We start from the raw sequence: 24,339 nt of genomic DNA, 5'->3' as shown, positions 1-24,339 counted from the left end.
TATGAAATGAGCCTGTTAGATATCTAAACAGATCTAGAGGTAGGTAGGCTATTTAGCCTATGTGACAAAAGAATATTACAAATATATGTCTGCCATCTGTCGTCGATGTTTGAAAGAATGACGTAACAGGGTGTCGGTGGTGTCCGGACCGTATGGGTAGCTATGCGCGGCACCTGCCAACTTCCTTTTTCAACGCCGCCACCCAACCCTAATCGGTAACAATGCTCGTAAACAGATCCCTCTCAGAACGCCTTGAGCGCGCGCGCGGTGAATATCTCTCATTGCCTTTACAGTCCAGACAGTCTTTTCCAGCCGCACTTCATAAACTGTTATACTCTACATGAGGCGCTTTTCTATTTATTGGAGGTACTGGATATATTAGACTATTAAATATATTTTAATAGCCTACTATTAATTAATTAACTAACATTTTCGAATGAAATACAAAGGAGCTTGGACTTCCTCCTACTTTTTTAGACGGGAAATATTTGGAAAAACCGGATTAAAGTGGACAGTGAAGGTGGAATTCCTTGAATAACATCACAGACATGGAAAATAATATGTAGAAAACAGTGACTGGACATTACGGAGGCTGTTATAGGTAACAAAAATAGCTTATAAGATTTTTTTGGTAACACTTTACCATAAGGTTCCATTTGTTAACATTAGTTAACTGCTTTAATTAACATGAACTATCAATGAACAATACTTTTACAGAATGTATTAATCTTTATTAATGTTAATTTCAACTTAATCTAAAACATTGTTAATATATATATATATATTACATCAACATTAGTTAATGCACTATTGACTAACATGAATAAACAATGAACAATTGTAGGCTATTTTTATTAACTAAGATTAACAAAGATTTATAAATGCTGTAAAAAAAATATTATTCATTGATAGTTCATGATACCTAATGCATTGACTAATCAAATGTTTACGAATGGAACCTTATTGTAGAGTGTTAAACAAGTGAAGATCAATCGGAAGCATTTGTGCATAGTATTGATTAGCACAAAAATAAAGTTTGACTTGTCCATCCTTTTCTTTAAAAAGAGTAAAAATAGAGGTTCCAGTGTGGCACTTACAATGGAAGTAAATGGGGCCAATTTTTGGAGGGTTTAAAGGCAGAAATGTGAAGCTTATAATTTTACAATAGCACTTACATTAATTCTTCTGTTAAAACTCATGTATTATTTGAACTGTAAAGCTGTAAATTGTCATTTTTACAGTCATTTTAGGGTTTTAGGGTTCGTTGACATTACATCGTTATGGCAACAAAATTGTAAAATTGGCTATAACTTTACACAGAAAAGGTTAGTAAGTGATTTTATCATACTAAAATCATATTTACATGCATATTGTTTATGTCTTGTGGCTCTACTTTTGAAACAGTGGGTATTTTAACATTCAATAATTGGCCCCCATTCACTTCCATTGCAAGTGTCTCACTGCGAAAAGGAGGGGCCAGTCAAAATAACTTTTTGTGGTAATCAACATTATGCCACAATAGCTGTCAATTGAGCTTAACTTGTATTGAACCCCAAATATTCCTTTAAGTGATATTATAAAGAACATGATGATGTGACTCTTTTGATAAGTTGAAAGTTTTTTTGGTCACATACATAACCATACACAGTACGACATGTAGGGAAATTCTTGGTACGACTTATCTCCCCACAGTGTATGATAAAATTATAAAATTATATATATATATATATATATATATATATATATATATATATATATATATATATATATAGCTAGATAGATAAGGAGTAGAAATAGAAGTAAAAAAACATAATTAAAAAACACAATTTACAACACAATAAAATACAGGAGAAAGAAGAAATATACTGTATGTACAAAGTATGCATATGAATATGAAATAGGGCATAATGACAGATGTAGAGGTGGTAGCAGCAACAGTTTGACTGGCAATATGTACACTGTGCATGGTAAAGTGCAATTGTGCAGTAATGTTGACCTGCAACAGGCTGATGTTATAGCGGTCATGTTGTAGATGTATAATAATGATAATATAATAAAATGATAATGCAGAGTGTAATATTGCTTCAAGTGTGTGGTGTTGAATAATACCTAGTCCTGGTGTTCTCCTTGGTTCAGGACACGGATGGCCTGGGGAAAGAAGCTCCTTCTCATTCTCTTTGTTTTGGCCATCAGGGAGCGGAAGTGTTTCCCTGACTGCAACAAAGAGAAGAGTCCATTATTAGGATGGCTGAGGTCTTTCACGATCTTCCTGGCTTTGGTCCAGCATCGTTTGCTGTAGATGGACTGCAGGTCAGGGAGTTTGATGTGGGTGATGTGCTCAGATGATCGTACCACTCTTAGTAGAGCCAGACTATCTTGTTTTGTGCAGTTTCCAAACCAGGCTGTGATGTTTCCTGTCAGGATGCTTTCAATGTTGCAGGTGTAAAAGGATTTTAGCACCATAGAGGGCAGTTTAAAGTCTTTTAAGCACCTGAGGTCATAAAGATGCTGACGGGCCTTCTTCACCATGGTGTTAATGTGGCAGGTCCATGACAGATCATGTGAGATGTGTGTGCCAAGATAACGGAAACTGTCCACTCTCTCCACTGTGGCCCAGTTGATCATAATGGGGTGGTAGTCCCTCGCCTGCTTTGTGTTGAAGTCCACTATCAGCTCCTTTGTCTTGCTGACATTCAAAAGGAGGTTGTTCTCCTGGCACCAGTTCTCCAGGCCTTTGATCTCCTGCAGATAGGCCCTCTCGTCTTTATCAGAGATCAGGCCCACCACAACAGTGTCGTCAGCAAATTGACAATGGTGGTGGAGTTGGAAGTGGCCACACAGTCATAAGTGTACAATGAGTACAGCAGGGGGTTGAGACATGTCTGCCCACCCTTACTGCTTGTGACCTGTCAGTCAGGAAGTTGGAGATCCACTGACACAGAAATGGGCTAAATCCTAGGTCCTCCAACATGGTGGTGAGTTTAGAGTGAATTATAGTATTAAAAGCTGAACTGTAATCAGCAAACAACATAATTTCCCTTCCTCTTGTCCAGATGAGCTAGGACTGTGTGGAGGACATGTGTGATGGCATCGTCCTTTGAGCGATTTGGACGGTAAGTGAACTGTAAGGGATCCAGGGTGTCAGGTAGTGAGGAGGTAATGATGTCTCTGACCAGTCTTTCAAAGCACTTAATCACAGTTGAGGTCAGTGCTACAGGACGATAGTCATTAAGGCAGGAAGGTTGGGGTTTCTATGGGACAGGAACAATGATGGACTGTTTAAAGCAGGTTGGAATTACTGACTGTTCCAGGGAGAGGTTGAATATCTTTGTGAACACCAGTGCTAGCTGGTCAGCGCAGGCTCTGAGGACCCGACCTGAGATTCCACCTGGTCCTGCTGCCTTGCTGATGTTCACTCTCCGGAAAGCCTTTCTCACGTCGCACTCTGTGATGGTGAATGCATTTCCAGTGTTAATGCTCTCCGCATACAAGCAGCCGTTATCACTATTGGCGCTGTCAGCACCTCTAGCGCAGTAAACTGCAGCCTCGAGGCGAGCGTAAAAAGTGTTCAGCTCGTCTGCGAGAGAAGCATCAGCGTTCGCGATTTTGGGGGATTGTGTTTTATAGTCCGTTATCGTTCTCAGTCCATGCCACAGGCTTCTAGAGCCACCCTGTTGAAACTGTGACTCCAATTTCTTCCCGTAGCGCCGCTTTGCCTCCCTCACTGCTCTGTGTGTATAATCTGGTATAGAACTGGTATAATCTTGCTATTCTTTCCTCACAGTGCAACATCAAGAATGAAGCTGCTGATGTACAAAGCAGCAGATGACCAATAAAGAGGTTCAACAAGAAACCAGCAGTGAGCTGTCAATCTTCTGTCACCTAACTACAAAAACTACATGCAGTTCTAACCATGAAGCATCTCCTTTTTTTTATTTTTTATAATCCATTTTCATACAGGTGAATACTTGTGATCTGACCTGGATTAAGCTTGGTCTCACAGTGAAAGCAGGCCGTGTCTGACATAAGGAAATGAAAAGAGAACGTTTTAAGCCACCAGAACCAGATGACCCTTTATGTTGCTGTGGAGACATTGACCAGCAAAGAGAGTACTGCTGCTGTGATTGTGAAGAACTTGATGATGCCTGTGAAAGGTCAGGGGACAGTCGTTTAAGGTCATGGCATGCATAGGTTGTTTGTCATTACATTTCTACACTTTTAAAGGAATAGTTCACTCAAGAATATTCTCTGAATTAACTCTGTCATTATTTATTCACTCTCATGTTGTTCCAAACCCATATTTTCATTTCTTACGTGGAATACAAATGAAGACCTTTTGCAGAATGTCCGAGCTGCTCTTTTTCATACGATGAAAGTGGATGGTAACACGTGAATGGTGTTAAAGATCATTGGTTCTTGTGTGTCTGGCACCATGGGTCTTGAGGCACCATGTTAGAATGCGTGCACACACACACACACACACACATACACACACACACACACACAAATAAGATTTGAGAGCTAAAGTAAAAGAGAAGATTTTCAACAAATATTTGTTTAAATTTCTGTCTGTTCCCTACACGATGCTATTGTGTGACCTCAGAAGACTCGGGATATGGTGCATTACTCATACGGACCACTTACATGAAATTTTTATGGTGCTGTTTTTATAATTTCTGGAGATTGACAGCACCCGTCCCCATTCACTTTCAAAATCCGGAAAACAACAGCCAATATATTTTACTAAACTTTTGATTTTGTGTACCATAGAAGAAAGAAAGTTACATGGGTTTGGAATGACATGAGGGTGAGAAAAGGATGACATACTTTTCATTGTATTGCTTTTTTTCACTGATATACCCACAAATTCATCCCTCTTTTCTGTCATCTCCTCTCTTTAGATTACTCAGAAGAGAGCCAGAAAAGCCAGACATCTTCTCTCGTTTCGTCTCACGCATTGCTAATCGTTTGGGTTTGCCTTGTGCCATAGGACCCCTCCGATTGGAGCTGTCTGTCCTGCCTCCCATGGTATTACTGCCTGGCCTGTTGCGGGTGGCAGCAATAAATTGTATGCTGGGAGTTGTAACCTTGACTGCCTTACCAGGACTGGTGCTTTGGTATTACTATGTAACTCACAAAAGGAAAAGGCGCACACTGTTTTTCCTTTGTTTGGCACTTTTCTCCCTTGCCTATATGTACTACCTTTTCCTCACTGAGATCCTTCCCAGAGGAGATGTAAGCAGTCTGCAGGTGGTTACTGCGACAACAGGTATACTGCTGACGCTCATCTCCCTTGTGCGCACCAAACAGGGACCAGGGTTCGTCAAATCCCACTCACTAGCTCTCAACAGCAGCTCTACAACCAATCAGAGCAAAAACTCAACCGAAGACTCCGCCCCCTGCTATGGAATTAATCTGTCAAAGGGGGAGATTGAAGAAAAGAAGAAGTGGTGCCCTGTGTGCCGACTGGTGCGTCCACCAAGAGCAGGTCATTGCAGGATCTGTGGGGCATGTGTCCTTCGAATGGACCACCACTGTGTCTGGTGGGTTTCTCACTCCTACTTCTTATCTTTAAAGGTGATGTGTGTAAATTTTTCAATGTTAAAATACGTTCTTTCAAACTTATTATACAGATCCATTCATTAATATATAAGCCATTCATAGGTTGATTCTCCCAAAAGTGTACGCACTCTGGCACTGTGGCACTATCAAAACATTGCTTTGTTTGTTTGAGTGGCACAACTTAACAATAGTGGCTCAGTAAATAGTGCTAGTTTGGACCATGATTATCTTTTTTCTGACAAAAGATGGCAGACAGGGGAAGTGTTTGGGAAAGCTATTGGAAAACAATTGCTATATTTGCCATTCCATTTGGGCATTGTGGGGCCGGTCGAGTAGTGCTGCGGCTGTTTCGTCACACTTTTGGAGTATTTGGGTTTTGGTGTTTCACATGCACAGCAGTAAATGGCAGCACTTGATTGTTTTGCCGATTACTGCACACCCGTGCAGCGCTGACGACCTCGTTCTGTCGCATAACCAATTTGAATCTGACACAGAATTTTCTGTTACACTAATGGCACTTTTCCACTGTACGTTACAGTTTGACTCGACTTGACTCTGCTCGCTTTACTTTTCTGAGCTTGCTTTTCCACTGCAGTTTAGTACCGCCTCAACGTGGGTGGGATTATAGGCTGATTGTCATAGTTGCGCCACATCTACTGCCGTAACACAAACATTACTGACCATAAACAATAACACGACCGCTAGCTGTTAGCTACTAGCTCATTGTGCTGCATAAAGCAGTTGTTGCATGGTGATTTTACACAAGTGTAACAGTTAAACTGGCCTGGTTGTTTTAGAAGCAAGCTTTCCAGTAGCTAGTCAACTAAATAAAGTGAAGCTTTCAAGCAGAATATAGAGTTAACGTACCATCAACAGGGCACTCTCCCTCCCACTGCATCCCAATAATGGTCTATTGCCATAGATAGCGTGCATTTAGTCGAACCACTTCCACTTTCTTCTATTTGAACCACTCTGGCTGTTGTGGTCCTTGATGGTTCTGTAGTCACTTTAAATTTTTTTTTTAACTTTTCCCTAAACTGTTGGTAGATCCGGTGGTAGCCGTGTGCAGCCAACAGCTGAGACACTTCCTGAAATACTTTTTCGTTTTGTGTCGTTTTGTTCATCGCTAACGAGAGGAACATATGCACCTTGTTTATTGACCACGGCGTGGTTTTGCGCACAGCCATTTCTTTTTACAATTTGAAAGTCACGTGAACAAATGATAATACTATCGCTGTTGCTAACTTTAAAACTAGCGGGTTGATGTCCCTTGTCGCAAATCCAGTAACGCTGGTAGTGACGATTCTCTCTGAACAATCAATGATCTGCAGGGTTTTGACGTCACATTTAGTATCGGCTCGGCTCGCTTGGAACCTCGACCGAGGTGGTACTAAAAAAGTACCCCAAAAAGAGAGCAGAGTCGAGTCGAGCTGTACCATGCAGTGGAAAAGCCCCATAATACTCCCGTATGATTTGGTAACCTTAAAGGGTCCATGCTGAAGCCATGCCAAGGTAATAATGAGGAGTATGGTTTACCTGTGACAACCATGATCTAACTAATATTACAGTTTAACTCTGGATACTAAGCAAGAACTATGGTACATTTTCATAAGGGCATTTACAAAGGACAATTTAACAAAAGAGCTTTAAAGCCTGGACCCCATGAATTAAGGACAAATATAACTTTTTCTCATTTGTATGTTCAGTTCTAACTTTTAACAGATTTTATTGTTATTAATATCAGTACATTTATTTCTGTGTTCCAGCTCAAAGTCAATGCTTTACTATCAAATGTGCATTTCAATGTGACGAAAAATATGCAATATTAATATTGTTAACTGCATTTGCGATTCAGATTTTCTATTATTATTTATTATTAATTTGATTATTATTTAAAGGCCTTAACCCCCCTGCCTCCCCTCGTCAGACGGCAATTCAGATTTCCTGGGCCAGATGGGCTGGATATACATGGCCATTTTTTTTGTCCAGCCCTGACTTTAACAATTGAGTAAAGCGCCTCCACATGACTCGTGTCAGCATTGTGTCAGCGTTGAATACATTTAACTCTATGGAGTGAAGCATCAGTTTCGGTAGGCTCGTTTGAGATGAGCAAGTTCTGCAATGAACCGATCACCGGTGATCAGTGGCAGGCGCATGCCGGTTAGAAATCTGTTAGACATCTGCTGTGATGTCATGGTGACGTATGCCAAAAAAGTCTCGTGAGATCGAGGCACGTGCAGTTGTAAGAGTTAGGCGGCTCAGTTGGATATTTCCAGCTGCGCAAACTGCATATCGCAAGCCGTTTTGGCTCTTAAAGCTTTTGTCTAACTTTCTGTAATTATATTTTAGAAACCTACAATTGCATTTTGACGAGTCACAATTATAATTTGACTAGTCAGAATGCTAATTTGAGATATCTGCAGTTATAATTTGACTAGTAAGAAAGAACAGTGAAGATACAGTATCTGTTAATATATTTTGCCTAGTCGAAATTCCATAAGCAATGACGGCACAGATTTCGTCATTTGTCACGTCACACATCCACAAATATAATTCGAGATATCTGTAATTCAGTTTTGATTTGTCAAAATGATATTTTCAGTTATCTAAATTGCCCTTACCCCTAGTTGCTGTGTTGTGACATGCAATGACTCTTCATTATGCATTATACTAGTCAGAAATGCACAACAGATATCTGAAATTGGAGTTTTGACTAGTCCAAACAAAATTATGGATAGTCAAATCTGAATATTAAATGATAAAAGCACCTGCCATAGCCGTCTACTCTCGTCTACTTTCAAGGCAAAGTATTTGGCATCTCAAATGAGCCTAGTGTTACTCCCAGGGCCACATTGCGCCAATGTTAGCTTGAGACGAAGCACTTGTTTTAAAATGAATGGGAGAAATGGGAATGCCCAAGAGTCAATCACCTTTTACAGACATCGCCTGTCAGTCAACTCAAGAACGCGTATGCACATTAGCTGGATCAGTCTAAAAAATAGCATGATCTGAACTAAAGAAGCACAATTTACTAGAGATTCAAGGGTGCGTCTGATGCATATTGGACACCCTCTAGATTGTATAGGCTTGGTCTTAAAGACACACCCACCTGCTGGCGATGCCAATCAGAAGACGAAGACATAACCCATGTTTTTTGGGGATGTGTTAAGATCCAATAATTTTGATTGAGGGTTCAGAGATTTATGTGTGATGTATTGGACACTTTATTTTCATTTTGCCCCAGACTCTGTATCTTAGGTGATGGGGCAGTCATTATTTTGGGGATAGTCACTTAAAAAGTTGGGTCCTAGCCGGAGTTATGGTTGACAGACAAATTGTCCTTAGGGGGTGGAAGACAGCTGGGAGGTTCGGGATGAGGGGTTTAATGTATATAATTGATTCCTTATTTTATGTTGTGTTTGTCTGTCTTGTGGATGGAATGAATAAAAACTGTTAATATCAAAAAAGAAGCACAATTTATGAAACCATTGTTGTCAGATTTTACTGATTATTTGACCATAATCTTGACCAATCATTTTGGAGATTTCGGTCTTTCCCCATTCAATGAGTTAGGAGCTGTACTTTCATGCTGCTTGAATCTATAAAAAATAGCTGCCCATGAGCACTCCCAAGATGACCGCTGAGTGGACTGACTTGCTTAAAAGGGACTTTGGTTGCATATAGGCCAAGTTTGCTAACACTGTAGTGATTTTCACACATATTTTCACCCCAATAATAACTTTTTTAAACTTTAAGAGTACATAGCAACAATAAATATTAAAAAATGGTAAAATTTCATGAAAAGATATTGAATGTTTCATAATTTCTTTTTATTCATAAATCATTTTACCTTTTGTGGCACTATCTGCCACGATGCAAGTCATGCGAAAGCTCCTCAAGAGCACATATAGTGTACTTTATTCACAGGGTAAATTTAACATTAAAGACTATAGACACACTCTAGAAACTACAGAAATAGGAGAGTAATGCTGCCTTCGAGTTTCCCACTTGGAAGTTACACATGAACGTCTCGGTTACGTACGTAACCTTGGTTCCCTGAGAGGAAGGGACGAGACATTGCGTTTATTAACACATATGGGGAATGCCTTCCACACGACCTAATTGAAACCTCTCTGCAACAAAGCAAATATTCTAATATTGGCTATGGTGTTTGAGCGTTTTGGCATGAAGCTGTCTGCTATAAAAGCAAGTGCACAAACACAATTTCCTCAGAATTTGTGACTGAGAACATGGAGCGCATCGCTCGTACCTCAAGAACTCGGAGACTTGTAGTGCGGCTAGCATTTGCAACAACTCGTTCCCTTTGTCTCAGGGAACCGAGGTTATGTACGTAACCGAGACATTACCTTACAACTCAGTACACTTGACATTGTGTTTATTAACGCATATGAGGAACAGAATCCCATCACGCCGCACTACATGACATAACCTCCCAGAAAGGAAGCATGACACCGCAGTCTCGTGGGACGGTGACCGACATGAGTATGCCGCAGTGAGTGACCCTCGTGTTGGGCCAGGAGGGGAGCACTCAGGATGAATATATGAACTATAGTCATACAGAATGAATTAACTCCTTCACAAACCCAATCGAGAAGGGAGTTTATTTATAATATAAGTGCTTGTGACATATGGTAAATTACAACAGCCTAATGCAGGCAGTTGTGTAAAAGATGGGGAGCTCATCCTAAAAGAAAGGAGCATAAGTATATATATATTTGGCCAATGGATAGCAAGTGCTCTAAACAGAGAGGGCTTGTGAAGAGAGAGACGTTACGTCTAGGTTATAAAACTTTGTGAATGTGTTTTGAGAGGACCATCCTGCTGCAAAACATATGTCCTGTAAGAACACACCATTCATCCATGCCCACGAGGAGGCCATGCCTCTAGTTGAGTGTGCTTTAACACCAATTGGGCAAGTCTTACCCTGTTACTCATAAGCCAGGCAATTGCATCGACAATCCGGTGAGAAAGTCTTGGCTTGGAGATGGACATTCCTTTTGTGCATCCTCCATAGCAAACAAAGAGCTGACCAGATGGTCTGAACTGAATACGCTCAACGTATGCGTGTAGTCCACAGAGCATAACAAATGCAGTGATTGTTCTTCATCCAAATTAAATGGAGGAGGGAAGGAGGCCTGAAGGTGAACCACCTGCGCTCTGAAGTGAGTGGTTAGGACCTTAGGCACATAGCATTTTCTGATTTCTGATTTTCTGTAAGTCACCAATCCATTTTACTGAGGCCAGAGCCAGCAGTAGTGCGGTCTTAACGGAGAGCATGTGAAAATCAACAGAGTCCAAAGGCTCAAGGGGGGGCCCTTTGAGAGCATATTTGTGTTTCGCTGGCCATTTGTATCCCATTGCGTCTGCTCCCAGCGGGGCTTGTGACTTCGAGTACCAGAGGGGACAGTGGGTATTGCCCACTGAGGCAAATAGATCGATTTCTGCATTGCCGAATATTTCCCAAATCCTCAATACAGTTTGAGGATGAATTCTCCATTCACCCGGTATCACCCCTTGGCGTGACAGTAAGCCCGTGCCGTAATTCAGGTAGCCTGGGACATATGTCGCTCTCAGGGAGATGAGATGATGCTCACTCCATAGGAGGAGGTGACGCGTCAGTCTCAACAGTGGCAGTGAATGAATTCTGCCTTGGTGGGTTATATATGCCACAACCGTCATGTTGTCTGAGTGAACCAGGACATGACAGTAATGCTATTTCTGACTGAAAAGACTTTAAGGCTAGAAATACAGCCGATAGCTCTAGGCGGTTGATGTGCTATGCTTTCTTCGCCCCTGTCCAGGTGCCGAAAGTCGGGTGTCCATCGCACACTGCCCCCAACCTGTGTTGGGAGCATCCGTAGTCACCACTTTGCGCCTGACAACTTACCCCAGTGTGACACTTCGCTGGTAAAACACAGGAGCTGTCCGTGGTGCTAAACCAGCTATACAGCAGCGGGATGTAGTGATGTGCATGCACCTTGGCCCCAGCATGTCATGGCACACAGTGCTTCAACCAGCACTGAAGAGGTCTCATGGTAAGAGACCTAATGGAATGGGATGACGCCGCCATAAATCCCAATGCTTTCTGAAACAGCTTCAGTGGAAGTTTTCTCCCCAGTTTGAACTGAACCAGACACTGTAGAATGGCCTGAACGCGCTCACTCGTGAGGTGTGCGTGCCCGCTTGTGGAGTCGAGGCGGACACCCAAAAAGGAGATTTGGTGGCTGGGGGAGAGTGTGCTCTTCGCCCAGTTCACATTGAGGCCCAAGCTGTTTAGATGCTGTAGCAGTAAGTCTCTGTGCTGGCATAACAGAGCCTCTGATTGTGCCAGTAACAGCCAATTGTCGAGGTAGTTCAAGATGCGCATGGCGCTCAGTCTCAGAGGGGCGACAACCGCATCAATGCACTTTTTGAATGTGCAAGGAGCAAGACAGTCCAAAGGGCAGGACTTTGAATTGATACGCTGCTCCCTTGAACGCGAATCTCAGAAACATTCTGTGATGTTGTACAATTTGGATATGAAAGTACACATCCTTCTGATCTATCGATGCAAACCAATGGTGTGGGCGTACATGCGATAAGATCAGTTTCTGAGTAATCATTTTGAATGGGTGATTTGTGAGTGCGCAAATTAAATGTCTCAGATCCAGGATCAGCCGAAGCCGGCCGTCTTTCTTTGGGACAAGAAAATAACGGCTGTAAAACACTTTTAGAGGTTGACAATTTGGCACAATCTCTATCGCGCTTTTCATGAGGAGACTGTGTATTTCGGCTCGTAACACTAGCATGTCTTCGGAAGGAACCGTGGAAGACAGAACACCATTGAAACAGGGTGGCCGGCATGCAAATTGGATTGTATAACCATGTTCGATCGTTTTTTGCACCCATTCTGAAATACCCGTTAGGGCTCGCCACGTGTCCGTGTAATGGGACAGAGGGCAAATTGGTTTGTTTACCATATGATATAATGTGTCGCTCACTATAGGGAAGCGGTTGCGCATAATGTGTGTGCTTTCAAGAGGAAAAGGACTCTTTATTGAGAATGTGTGAGCATCTCATGCATTTGCAACAAATGCTGTATTCTTTTTTTGCACATATTGGATTTTTTATTGCATTTGTTTGAGTGCAAGACACAGAAACATAATTTTGAACAATATTGTGAACAACAATATTCCTTTCCCAACAAACAGTAGTGGGGAGATGGGGAACAGTATTTTGTGCCTTCAATTGAGCGTTTTTTGGAGCAGACCCAGAGGGAACCACGGGCTTTGCTTTCCGCTTCAAAGGGTTGTGCCCGTCAGGAGCGATTTTGCTGCGCGCGCTAATACGCAGGTGTTGGTGAGGCAGCAGGTATGGGGTTTTTAGTCGGGCACTGACTCGAAACAGAGCGAGAGCGAACCGGCTGTGATGTACTCCGTTTGGGCATAAAGTGTCTCATAGCCTGTGATTGCTGCTGAGTCTCAATGTAACGCTCAGCAAACTTATTCACAGAGCTGCCAAAGAGGTTGGATGGAGACACTGGAGCATCCAACAGTCTGGCTTTTACCTTTTCACTCATTTCTGTGAGAGTCAGCCATATATGTCGATCCAGACCTGCCAGGTTGCCCATGGACTTGCCGATGGCCTGCACACTGACTTTCGTGGGATGCAGCGCTAAGTCTGTAGCGGTGCAGACCTCTTTGAATGTCTCAGGATCGAAGCCGTGCTTGTGCATTTGCTTGAGGAGCTTGGCTTGAAATACCTGGAGGACCACCATTGCGTGGAGTGGTGATCCAGCTTGTCCTGCTGCTGAGTAAGCTTTTCCCGCCAGTGCAGACATTTGTTGACACGGTTTGGAAGGATGATTGGGGCGTGATTTCCATGGCCTGTTACTCACTGGGCAGAGGTGTGCCGCTACTGCCTCCTCCACAGGGGGTAGTTGGGCATAACCGTTTTCTTCCCCATGATCCACATTAGAGAGGATGGTGTCACTGCACCGAGAAGGCAGCGCGTGCCAGGACTTAGTTGTTATGAACTTCGGGAAAGAATGGGGCAGATTTGCGGGATGTTGCCGTTTGACGGTGTCCAGACGGCAGGAACCATTCATCGAGGCAAGACTGTTCAGGTTCCTCTGGGGGAGACCACTCAAGGTGAAGCCCTTCGACTGCCCTTGTAAGAAGCAGAGCATCTCCCTGTCAGTGGCGCGTGCACGTTCCTCGCCCTTGCTGGGGCGAGGGGCGGCAGCATCACCCACTGACCACTCTCCTGATTCTGCGAGAGACATGACATTGTCATTATTATCCCCAGTGTAAGAACCGCTGAACGAGACGAGGCTGCCCGCTCTTTCAGAAGGCAGGAGCTCATCTCGCACATTGCGTATCAGAAAACATGCACTTCGTAGAGATTGAGGGGCCACCTCAAAGTCATCTTGCTCGATTTCGCAGCCCCGCCATGCCTCCTCGTGTGAATAATCGGGTACCACAGATGAGGTGGGTGGGAGGGCGCGTGAGGCTGAATCGTCCCTCAGAACGAGAATAATTCACGAGTGAAGTGTCTTGAGACTCATGTCCTCGCAGTAAGGACAGTCTGTCTCCATGAGAGCTAACCCTGCGTGGGCACGGCCCAGACAGTAAACGCAGCTCTGATGCTGATCTGACGGCGGGGTGTGCCTCTCACATAAGGAACACTTACGGAACAACATCTTTAAAATGACGCGAACACGTAAATGAATCTTTTATATATATAAATATATAAATAAATATATATTTATATCACACCAAATACAATACACAATATACAATTGCTTTGTAAGGATACACAAACCCTGCTGAAGTGTTACGGGGAATTAGGATGCTGAGGCCTGTTCACCAGCGGAGCGTCAAATGGCGAGGCAGCATGATGTTCACCGGAGCACTGCAGGGGAGTGGAAAGTCTTCCCCTGAAGATACCGCCCGTTGACGCGTGTATATCGACAGTGAAGGTAGAGGGCTTCTAGAGAAGAGATGATCGCTGTCTTGAAGGAAGAAATTCTGAGGAAATGGTGTTTGTGCACCTGCTTTTATAGCAGACAGCTTTGCGCCAAAATGGGCGGGGCTCAAACACATAGCCAATATTAGAATATTGGCATTATTGTAGAGAGATTTCAACTAGGTCGTGTGGAAGGCACTCCCCATATGCGTTAATAAACGCAATGTCAAGAGTACTGAGTCGTAAGGGAACAACCACTTAAGTCGTAATTATGACTGGGAAACTCTGAGATAATTTTGATACCCGAGTTTCTGAGATGAGAGGAGTCGTAAACTTTTAACATGGTGGAGGAGAGTACGGTTTCTGTAGTGAATGAGTTTTTATACATTTTTCAAAATACAGCTTATTGTTAACTCAATTGTTAAGCCGTTTCAGTCATATTCATTTATATATATCAGCAACCATTTGATGCATTTTGTAAATTTTTACACCGTGAAAATAGCTTGTATTTGACCAAAATTCCAGTATCGTCAGCAGGTTAACTGAGTAATGTATTATGCTGTCAAAATAAAAGTTCCTCAAAAATATGTATGAATGAACCTGGCGTCGGCCATGTTTCCTGTTCTTTCCGACAACAAAGCACTTGAACGCGACATACTCCTAATTACCATTTCAGAAGTGGGAAGTAGGATAATTCTGATAGCATATGAAGGTAGTATAATTTCACGATGAAGCATCACGTGGTAATAAACTGCTCATGGTAAACATTTGATTCTTTTTTATGATCTCCTTGCCACCCTTTTATGCATGTATAAACACTACTCAGTCAGACAAAGACACAGACACACCCATATGTTCAAACTGATTCCCAGAAGATGTCACTGGAGCAGGGCAGGCTGGCGAGAGACGTGCAAAGGCCACAGGAACGCAGCCTTCAGCACAGTAAAGAGAGTTCTCACCAGGCCAATCTGTCTACATGCTGCTTCACCACACACACAGGCACAAATAAAAACATGAACATGGACCACGTAATGCTAAGTAAAACAACATAGCAGGGTGTAGTATGAAAGTTAAAGGGATAGTTCACCCAAAAATGAAAATGATCTTATCATTTACTCACCCTCATGCCATTCCAGAAGTGTATGACTTTCTTTCTTCTGCAGGATACAAAGATTTTTAGAAGAATATTTCAGCTCTGTTGGTCCATGCAATGCAACAAGTGAATGGTGATCAGACCTTTGTAGCTCCAAATATCACACAAAGGAAACATAAAGTAATCCATATGACTCCAGTGTATAAATCCATATCTTCAGAAGCAATATAATAGGGGTGGGTGAGAAACAGAACACTATTAAAGTCCTTTTTACTCTAAATCTCCATCTTAACTTTCACTTTCAGATGTGAAAGTGAAACTAAACAGGTATCACATGTGACTTTCAGATGTAAAAGTGAAAGGGAAAGTGGAGATTTAGATTCAGATTTAAATTTAGATCTTTTGCTCACCCATTCCTATTATATCGCTTCTGAAGATATGGATTTAACCACTGGAGTCTTATGGATTACTTCTATGTTTCCTTTATGTGATTTCTGGAGCTACAAAGGTCTGATCACCATTCACTTGCATTGTAAGGACCTACAGAGCTGAGATATTCTTCTTAAAACCTTTGTTTGTGCTCTGCTGAAGAAAGAAAGTCATACTCATCTGGGATGGCATGAGGGTGAGTAAATGATAAGAGAATTTTCATTTTTGGGTGAACTATCCCTTTAACTTTCATATTACACCCCGCTATGTTGTTTTACCTAGCATTACGTGGCCCATGTTCATGTTTTTATTTGTACCTGTGTGTGTAACTGATGAGAGAATTTTCATTTTTGGGTGAACTATCCCTTTAAGATGTGTATGTGACAGAGAAAATGTTATAGCGGTACTTGTTATAGGTTGTAGGTGTTTCCCTGGCTTACTTTGTGTTTTTGTGTGTGTTTGATCGTCCACATTATGACAGGATAAATAGCTGTGTTGGGCAAGCCAATCACAAGCAGTTCATTCTGACTCTGCTTCTCTTCTTGTTGACATCATTCTATGGGATCATTTTGGTGTTAAGGAGTATATGTCCACACCAGAGTCTATTCACTGCCATGTTGTACTGCCCTGGAATCTACAACCAATACAGGTACACACAATTTCACATACTTTTTATACTGAAAATATAGATGCACATAGACAGTTTTTATCAACACGACCTAATATGACACATTTGTTTTTGTGTGCGTGTGTGTGTAGCACAGCACTGTGCTTTACATGTGTGTGGTACAGCAGCATCATAACAGGTGGTCTGCTGTACCTGTTCATCCTTCAGATCATCAATGTCTGTTATAACGTAACAGAACGTGAAGCTCAGATTGCTTTACGCAACAAAACTGGCAGACGGCGTTACTTTGGCCTGGTTGTGGACACTGGCATCTATTCACAGGGCGTCCTCCAGAACTGGATCCAGTTCCTCACCATGAGTGCAGATAAGAATGTATCCCCCTTGATCTTCACAGATGTGGTATGACCCATAGGAACGGTATTAATCAAATGAAATATGTACTGCATCTGTATGTGATATGTAGAACACACCTGAAAGTATGGTTTGGCTTTAAGAGTAACTCATCTGAAAACATCGAGACCTCATTTGATCATGTTTGAAACGTGAGTTGGTTGACTCATTTACCTCGTTTGTATCAACCAGGATGCTAGTATTGTTAGTAATGGACAGTCTGAAATTGGCCAGCCAAATTTGAGGCAGTCAGTCTAGACAGATGAAAACATGAATTTTAAATGTTCTATCATGTACATTTTCACATTGTACTTTATTTCATATGTACTCCAACTAGTGGCAATTAAAATGGGCGCATTGAATTAGGTCACTACATGATTCAATACATGTGTGCATTCACAGCAGGATTTTCATGAAATTAAACTGCATACTCTCACATCAAACATAGTTTTACCCATAAAGGTTACAACCACGGATGGATTAACCTCTAGGCCAATTGGGCCGTTGCCCAGAAGCCTCTAAACCCAAAGGGCCCCAAGCTCTAAATCAATTATTTATTTATTTTGAGATATTTATTATAAATCGATTTTGGATCAGTTCATATTAAAAAGTACATAGCCTATAATTCGCCATGTAAGACAATGCTCCAAACATTTCTTCCATCAATTTGAAAAATCCAACCAAATCTGCTAAACGTCCTGTAGCACATCAAGGTGAACATAGTTGTAACGTACGCTAAGCAATGCCAGGCTGACGAAGATGATGATGCTGTGAAGAACCCAAGAGCAGTTTATTTACATAAGTGAAATCCAAAAACCGTAAATCCGAACGTGAACAAAACAAACATGAACTTGACTAAAAAACAAAGCATAAACATGAATTTGTCTTGACTGTACTTAACTAGAGCAAAAACACGACATTACACAAATAATACCTGACAATGGACAATGGCAAACAAGAGGGTTAAATGCTTGGACAAGGGAGAACACATGACAATGAAAACCAATGAACACTTAGAACTCTAAACAAGATAACAAGACTGCTAACAACCTAATGAAACAATGAACCAATGAGGGCAAGACACAAGAACATGGGAAATGTCCTGGTTACTTGCGTAACCTCCGTTCCCTGATGGAGGGAACGAGACGTTGTGTCGATGTAGTGACACTAGGGGTCACTCTTGGGAGCCCGAGACACCTCTGGTCTTTAATAAAAGAAAAAAATGGTATTTGCATGCCACTCCCCCGGACATAGGGGTATAAAAGGAGCTGGTATGCAACCACTCATTCAAGTTTTATGCTGAGGAGCTGAGACAAGGTCCGGCCATTTCAGCAGGTAGTTCAGCATTGTGGCAGGAGGGACACAATGTCTCGTTCCCTCCATCAGGGAACGGAGGTTATGCAAGTAACCAGGACATTCCCTATCTGTCACTCACTCGACGTTGTGTCGATGTAGTGACACTAGGGGTCCCTATACAAAACGCCGCAACTGGCTGAACTGTGTTACGTGAACTGGCGGTCTGTGACGGGCAGACAACTGTGTGCCTCATAGCCAGCACACCAGGCCGATATGTAACCTCCCTCAACATAGTTATGAGTGTCGAACGGCCCTTTGGAGACAAGTCAGCTACCCAAAAGATAGAGACAGGCTAGCCCAGTCGTGGCCTCTTTTCCCCTTCTTTTTTTCCCCTCCCTAAAAAAGAAGGGGGATTATCCGACTGGGCCGCCAGGTCTAGTCGGGGGGTGTCCCTCCAAAGGGGAGGACACCGCGTAGACCACACCTCGCCCAGAGAGAGGGGGGGATATTTAAGTGGAAAATATGTCACATGGTCTTGCTGACCATGTGGAGAATCTCATGGTAGATCCTACCCAACGGGGGAGGAGTTACTACAAACATAGAGACTGTGGCAGAGGGGGCTCTGCCCAAGGAAGATGCGGTTTGCCAACAGTGAAACGAATTAGCGGAAGATATACATCGCATGGGGTTACCTTACAGGGAACTGCCACATGCGGAGCACCTACCCCAGAACAGTGCTCTTAGTTAGCACGTGTACTGGGCCAGGAGCGAGTCTCTCTGTAAACTCGACTGCCACAGGGCTCGGAGGAAGTCAACCAGGGAACATAGTTTGTGAACACTACTGGGAATTAATGGTGCACCTCTTCAGCTCAGAGGAGGTGAAAGGCGCTATGTGCAAGTGATACACCTGCTTGCACATAGCGCTTGTACTGCGTGCCACTACCCGGGACGAAACCAGTTCCACCCGGAGGTTGTAGAACCTCGCAAAGGTGTTGGATGTTGCCCAGCCCGCTGCTCTGCAAATGTCTGTTAGAGAGGCACCCCTGGCCAGGGCCCAGGAGGTCGCTACACCCCTGGTAGAATGGGCTCGTAGCCCTAGCGGGGGTGGCACGTCCTGGGCATGATATGCCATAGCTATGGCATCAGTGAGCCAGTGGGTGATCCTCTGTTTTGAGACAGCGCTTCCTTTCCGCTGTACACCAAAGCAGACAAAGAGCTGCTCAGAGATCCTAAAGCTCTGCGTGCGATCCAAATAGATGCATAAAGCGCACACTGGACACAGCAACGACAGGGCTGGATCTGCCTCCTCCTGGGGTAGTGCTTGCAGATTCACCACCTGGTCCCAAAAAGGGGTCGTGGGAACCTTGGGCACATAGCCCGGTCGGGTCTCAATAGCCCGAGGGAGAAGCCGCTGAAATGTGCCGTCAGATCCAGCAGAGGTGAATGAACAGTCAGCTCAGTAGACATCGACCGTTCGGCTCCGAAGAGAAAAGCTGAATGAGTGGTTGCATGCCAGCTCCTTTTATACCCGTATGTCTGGGGGAGTGGCATGCAAATACCACTCGCCAATTTTCATTGGCCTTTTATCAAAGACCAGAGGTGTCTCAGGCTCCCAAGAGTGACCCCTAGTGTCACTACTTCGACACAATGTCGAGTGAGTAACAGATAGGGAACACATGACAAGAACACATGACAAGGAAACAGGAACTAACATGGCATGGAACAAAAACACATACAACCCTGATATATCCTCCCCTCTAGGGGCAGCTCCCGATGCCCCAAAACAAAAACACATAGTTCAAGAGGGAGCTGGGTGGTGGCCGTCGCAACTTGACGTGGTTACGTGGCATGACATGGAAACATGGTGAAACAAGGTGTGGGGCATGGCCTGGTGAGACAGGAGTTGAGCCATGACGCTCGAGGGGTGGAGCCATGGAAAGCAGAGCCATGAGAGGCTCGAGGGGCGAAACCACGGAGAACTGGATATCCGGAGAGTAGCCGAAGACTCGAAGGGCCAGGGTGGAGCTGGAGGCAGGGAGGACCAAGGTGGTGCCGGAGGCTTGGAGGAGCCAGGCGGAGCTGGGGGATCAGAAGACTGAGGCAGAGCCGGTGGGGCTGAGGACCAAGGCGGAGCCGTAGGGAAGAAGGTCCCTGGTGGAGCTGAAGGATCGGAGAGACGAGGCGTAGCCAGAGGATCAGAGAGCCAAGGCGGAGCCAGGTTACTGACAGACCAAGGATGAGCTGGAGGGACGAGGGACCACGGTAAAGCCGACAGGCTGAAGGACCACGGTGGAGGCGAGGGAACGTTTAGCCGAGGAGATGTCGAGGGATCGACAGGCCAAAGTGGAGTCCAGGGCTCGGAGGGTCTAGGCGGAGTCGGAGGATTTCTCAGAGGACGATGATCGAGCCGATGGCTTGGGGGGAACTGGCTGATCAGGAGAACTCAGGGTGGGCACAAGGGCGGGAACCAATTCCAACTCAAATAGCCCAGTGAGAGATGGCTCAGGAACAGACAAGGTTTGCAACGCTGGCTCTGGGACGGACGAGGCTTGCAACGCTGGTTAGTTGGATGTGGCAGACGTGGGCATTGGCTCGTTGACCGTGGCAGGCTTGGCCATTGGCTCATTGACCAGAGGTGAGCCTGAGACATTGCATGGAGCAGACTGAAGCTTGGCTGTGACATGGCATGGAGCAGTCTCAGGCATGGCTGTGACATGGCATGGAGCAGACTGAAGCGTGGCTGTGACATGGCATGGAGCAGGCTGAGGTGTTGCTGTGACATGGCATGGAGCAGGCTGAGGCATTACTGTGACATGGCATGGAGTAGACTCAGGATCTGGGGCAAAAGATGGCACTAGCTCAGCAGCCATAATGAGGAACTCTGGCTCGTCGGCCATGACATGGAACTCTGGCTCGGCGTCCACCTCCCCCACAGTGAACGATGAATCACAAATTAATAGGGCAAGGTCGATATACTGAGCCAGGCTGTACTCTGACCGCCTGGCATCAGGGAAGAGATTGGCTCATTAAGTCCAAAGCGAAAACAGTCCTTGAGGGCAGTCTCATTAAAATCGACAAGGTAGCAAAGACCACAAAACTCAGTGACATAATCTTCCAGGGGACGATTCCCCTGGCGTAAACGAAGAAGCTGGATTGCTGTGTTCATTTTGTCTCTGGTCAGGTATTCTGTAACGCACGCTTAGCAATGACAGGCTGACGAAGATGATGATGATGTGAAGAACCCAAGTGCAGTTTATTTACATAAGTGAAATCCAAAAACCGTAAATCCAAACTTGAACAAAACAAACATGAATTTGACTTAACTTGACTAAAAAAACATAACATGAACATGAACATGAACATGAACTTGACTTGACTTGACTTGACTTAACTTAACTAGAACAATAACACAACGTTACACAAACAATACCTGACAATGGACAATGGCAAACAAGAGGGTTAAATACTTGGACAATGGAGAACACATGACAATGAAAACCAATGAACACTTAGAACTCTAAACAAGGTAACAAGACTGCTAACAACCTAATGAAACAATGAACCAATGAGGGCAAGACACAAGAACATGGGAAACACATGACAAGATCACATGACAAGAAAAGAGGAACTTACATGGCATGGAACAAAAACACATACAACCCTGACAGTAGTCACGTCATGGGGGGCCTCCATGGTGTACTGGCCCATGGGCCTCTCAGTTCATAATCCATCCTTGGTTACAACTCTATGGCATAAATCAACACTAATTCAAATAAGTTACATAAATAGCCATATGTAGGCCCACACGGGATCTTTACCCACAAAACATGCTACAGATTTTCACCGAATTAGAACACCCATCATTCACAAAGTTCTACTCATCCCCCACCACTTGTGTTTTTATTTACATTTATGCATTTGGCAGACGCTTTTATCCAAAGCAACATACAGTGCCCTTATTACAGGGATAATACCCCTGGAGCAACCTGGAGTTAAGTGCATTGCTCAAGGACACAATGGTGGGGGCTGTGGGGATTGAACCAACAACCTTTTAGTTAACAGTTCAGTGCTTTAGCCCACTACACCACCACCACTCAGAGTCCTTCTGGGCCTGGATTCTGCAAGCTGAGTAGAGAATCAAAAAGTTTGTGTTTTCATAGTGACAGATATAAGAAATGTAAAAAGTATTAAGAAAATGTGAGCTTAATGTTATGAATATGATAAAAAAGCCTCAGTAAATAAAATGCAACACTGTGAAGTCTCCCAAAATTACTGCAATTAACCCTAAAAAGGGCAATAACATAAAGGAATCCTTGAAAATGTATTAATTGTTATTCCAACACATTAGGGCCCACCCACAAACACACAAACACAAAAAAGTAATAATTCAAGATGTACACATTTAAATTTCATAACAAAATTCCATCAAATTGAATTGTTATCTTTAATAATTATTTATTTAAAAGTTTCATTAATTACATTTTGTTATAAAATGAAAATACGTAAATCTTAAAAATAGGCTAAAATATTTTTTTGAGTGTACATTTCAAAGTTTTTTTTTTTTTTTTTGTAAATATTGCTTATATTTTTTCATTTTAAAGCTTGTAGAAATCATGAAAATAACACTGAAAAGATAATTTTACCTCGAAGGTCAGCTGCCTTTTCAAAAAAATTTACCATGTTACTTTTAGACAAAGATTTTGAGTTGATACCAGAATTTATAAACAGTCACATGATCTCAGTATTTGCAGGGTGGGTTTTCAATATTTGTTTACAGAAATTTGACAGGAAAACTCATTGCTCCTCTCCCCAGCCCCTTAAAAGTTTGTATCCTTTTTAATATTAAGAAATGTCCATTAATAAGCGATTATTAGATATATTTAGTATTGATTTCTCTGTTAAGGTTTACATTCATGATCACAGAGTGATGCAGTCATCTCTTTTGCCTTGGTAGCTTCCCTTAGTACTTAAGTGTAAAATGCCCAGTGGTAGAATTGCACATTTGAATTGTATAATTTCACAGAGTGCTTGTTTATAAATGCATCTTGATTTGCTATTGTGTCTCATTTGTGGCAGTTCTTTTAATATTACTGTTACGGCAGGTGGTATGGGGACAAGAGTAAGCTCAGTGGGGAAAAGCATACATTTGTATAAAATTTATGTCAATATATTTCTTAGAATAATTTTAATAAGTGGGTGTGCCACTTCTGTGAAACAAACTAATCAGAAAAGATTACTTGCCATGATAATGAACATTTTAAAACACATTATTCTATTGTCAGGTTAATAAATCAATATGTATATACATTTTTACAGCAAATTTAAAATTCTTGTCATTTTAAATATGCTGCTACCTTTTGTAGTGTGCTTTCTCAGGATATAACACAAACATTGTTATACATTTTCTTGTAATGACAGATTTCTGTTTCAGTGTTCATTTAACAAAAATGTGTAGAGGTGTCCACAATAAATGTATTTGATCATCTATATTAAAGTACTGATCACATATTCAATTGTGTTTTCTGGTTCATGTTAAATCTGTGTTAAACTGTTACATTAAATTAAAGCATTCTATTTCTGTTGATTACTGTGAAAAGGTCATGAGTGACCTACCTAAGGAGTCAAAGATGATGGGTAAAGAGGAAGTGGTTTCAGAGCTTTCGGTTCTAGCCCTTTCGCCTCTGTGCGACCACAAGGCAGACTGAGATCAAGAAACAGTAGAAAAAACAAAGAATCTATTTGCATGATTGTACTTTAGAGTGTGCTTTCTCCTACAGATATGCAAAGTGAAGTGATGTTATGACATGATTTTGCTGTTTCAGTTGTGAAACACATTCCCTGGTTCTCATCATTGACATCTATCACAGAGCAGTACAGAAAAATCTAAAATAAAGCAATAAAATACAGTATAGTTTATTAAAACAATGTACATTTTACATGTTTACAAAAACAAATTACATTTTACAAAGACAAC

General features: G+C 42.7%; 1 protein-coding gene across 2 annotated transcripts; it reads left to right on the top strand.

Moving 5' to 3' along the window:
* Window positions 1–265: 265 nt before the first annotated feature.
* Window positions 266–23,873, top strand: LOC127440072 (palmitoyltransferase ZDHHC23-A-like). 2 transcript variants are annotated; one of them, XM_051696449.1, is made up of 6 exons: window positions 266–601; window positions 3,785–3,859; window positions 3,961–4,154; window positions 4,902–5,543; window positions 16,533–16,700; window positions 16,811–23,873. In XM_051696449.1, the coding sequence occupies exons 3-6, from the start codon at window positions 4,033–4,035 to the stop codon at window positions 17,082–17,084; spliced, it is 1,206 nt and encodes a 401-aa protein (XP_051552409.1). In that variant the 5' UTR covers window positions 266–601; window positions 3,785–3,859; window positions 3,961–4,032; the 3' UTR covers window positions 17,085–23,873. The 2 variants fall into 2 exon arrangements, with proteins under 2 accessions (XP_051552409.1, XP_051552410.1); XM_051696450.1 differs by lacking the exon at window positions 3,785–3,859.
* The last annotated feature ends 466 nt before the right edge of the window (window positions 23,874–24,339 follow it).

This window comes from Myxocyprinus asiaticus, chromosome 4 (assembly GCF_019703515.2).
Source record: "Myxocyprinus asiaticus isolate MX2 ecotype Aquarium Trade chromosome 4, UBuf_Myxa_2, whole genome shotgun sequence".
NCBI lineage: Eukaryota > Metazoa > Chordata > Actinopteri > Cypriniformes > Catostomidae > Myxocyprinus > Myxocyprinus asiaticus.
The sequence above is the reverse complement of the archived record's forward strand: the minus strand, read 5'-3'. Positions and strand labels throughout refer to the sequence as shown.

What these genes read in the sequence shown, in the direction of transcription:
- LOC127440072 (XM_051696450.1), top strand. Translation starts at nt 4,033, where the DNA reads ATGAAAAGAGAACGTTTTAAGCCACCAGAACCAGATGACCCTTTATGT. An exon ending in CTTGATGATGCCTGTGAAAG is followed by an intron (nt 4,155 to 4,901) that starts GTCAGGGGACAG and finishes TCCTCTCTTTAG; the next exon opens with ATTACTCAGAAGAGAGCCAG. An exon ending in ATGGACCACCACTGTGTCTG is followed by an intron (nt 5,544 to 16,532) that starts GTGGGTTTCTCA and finishes ACATTATGACAG; the next exon opens with GATAAATAGCTGTGTTGGGC.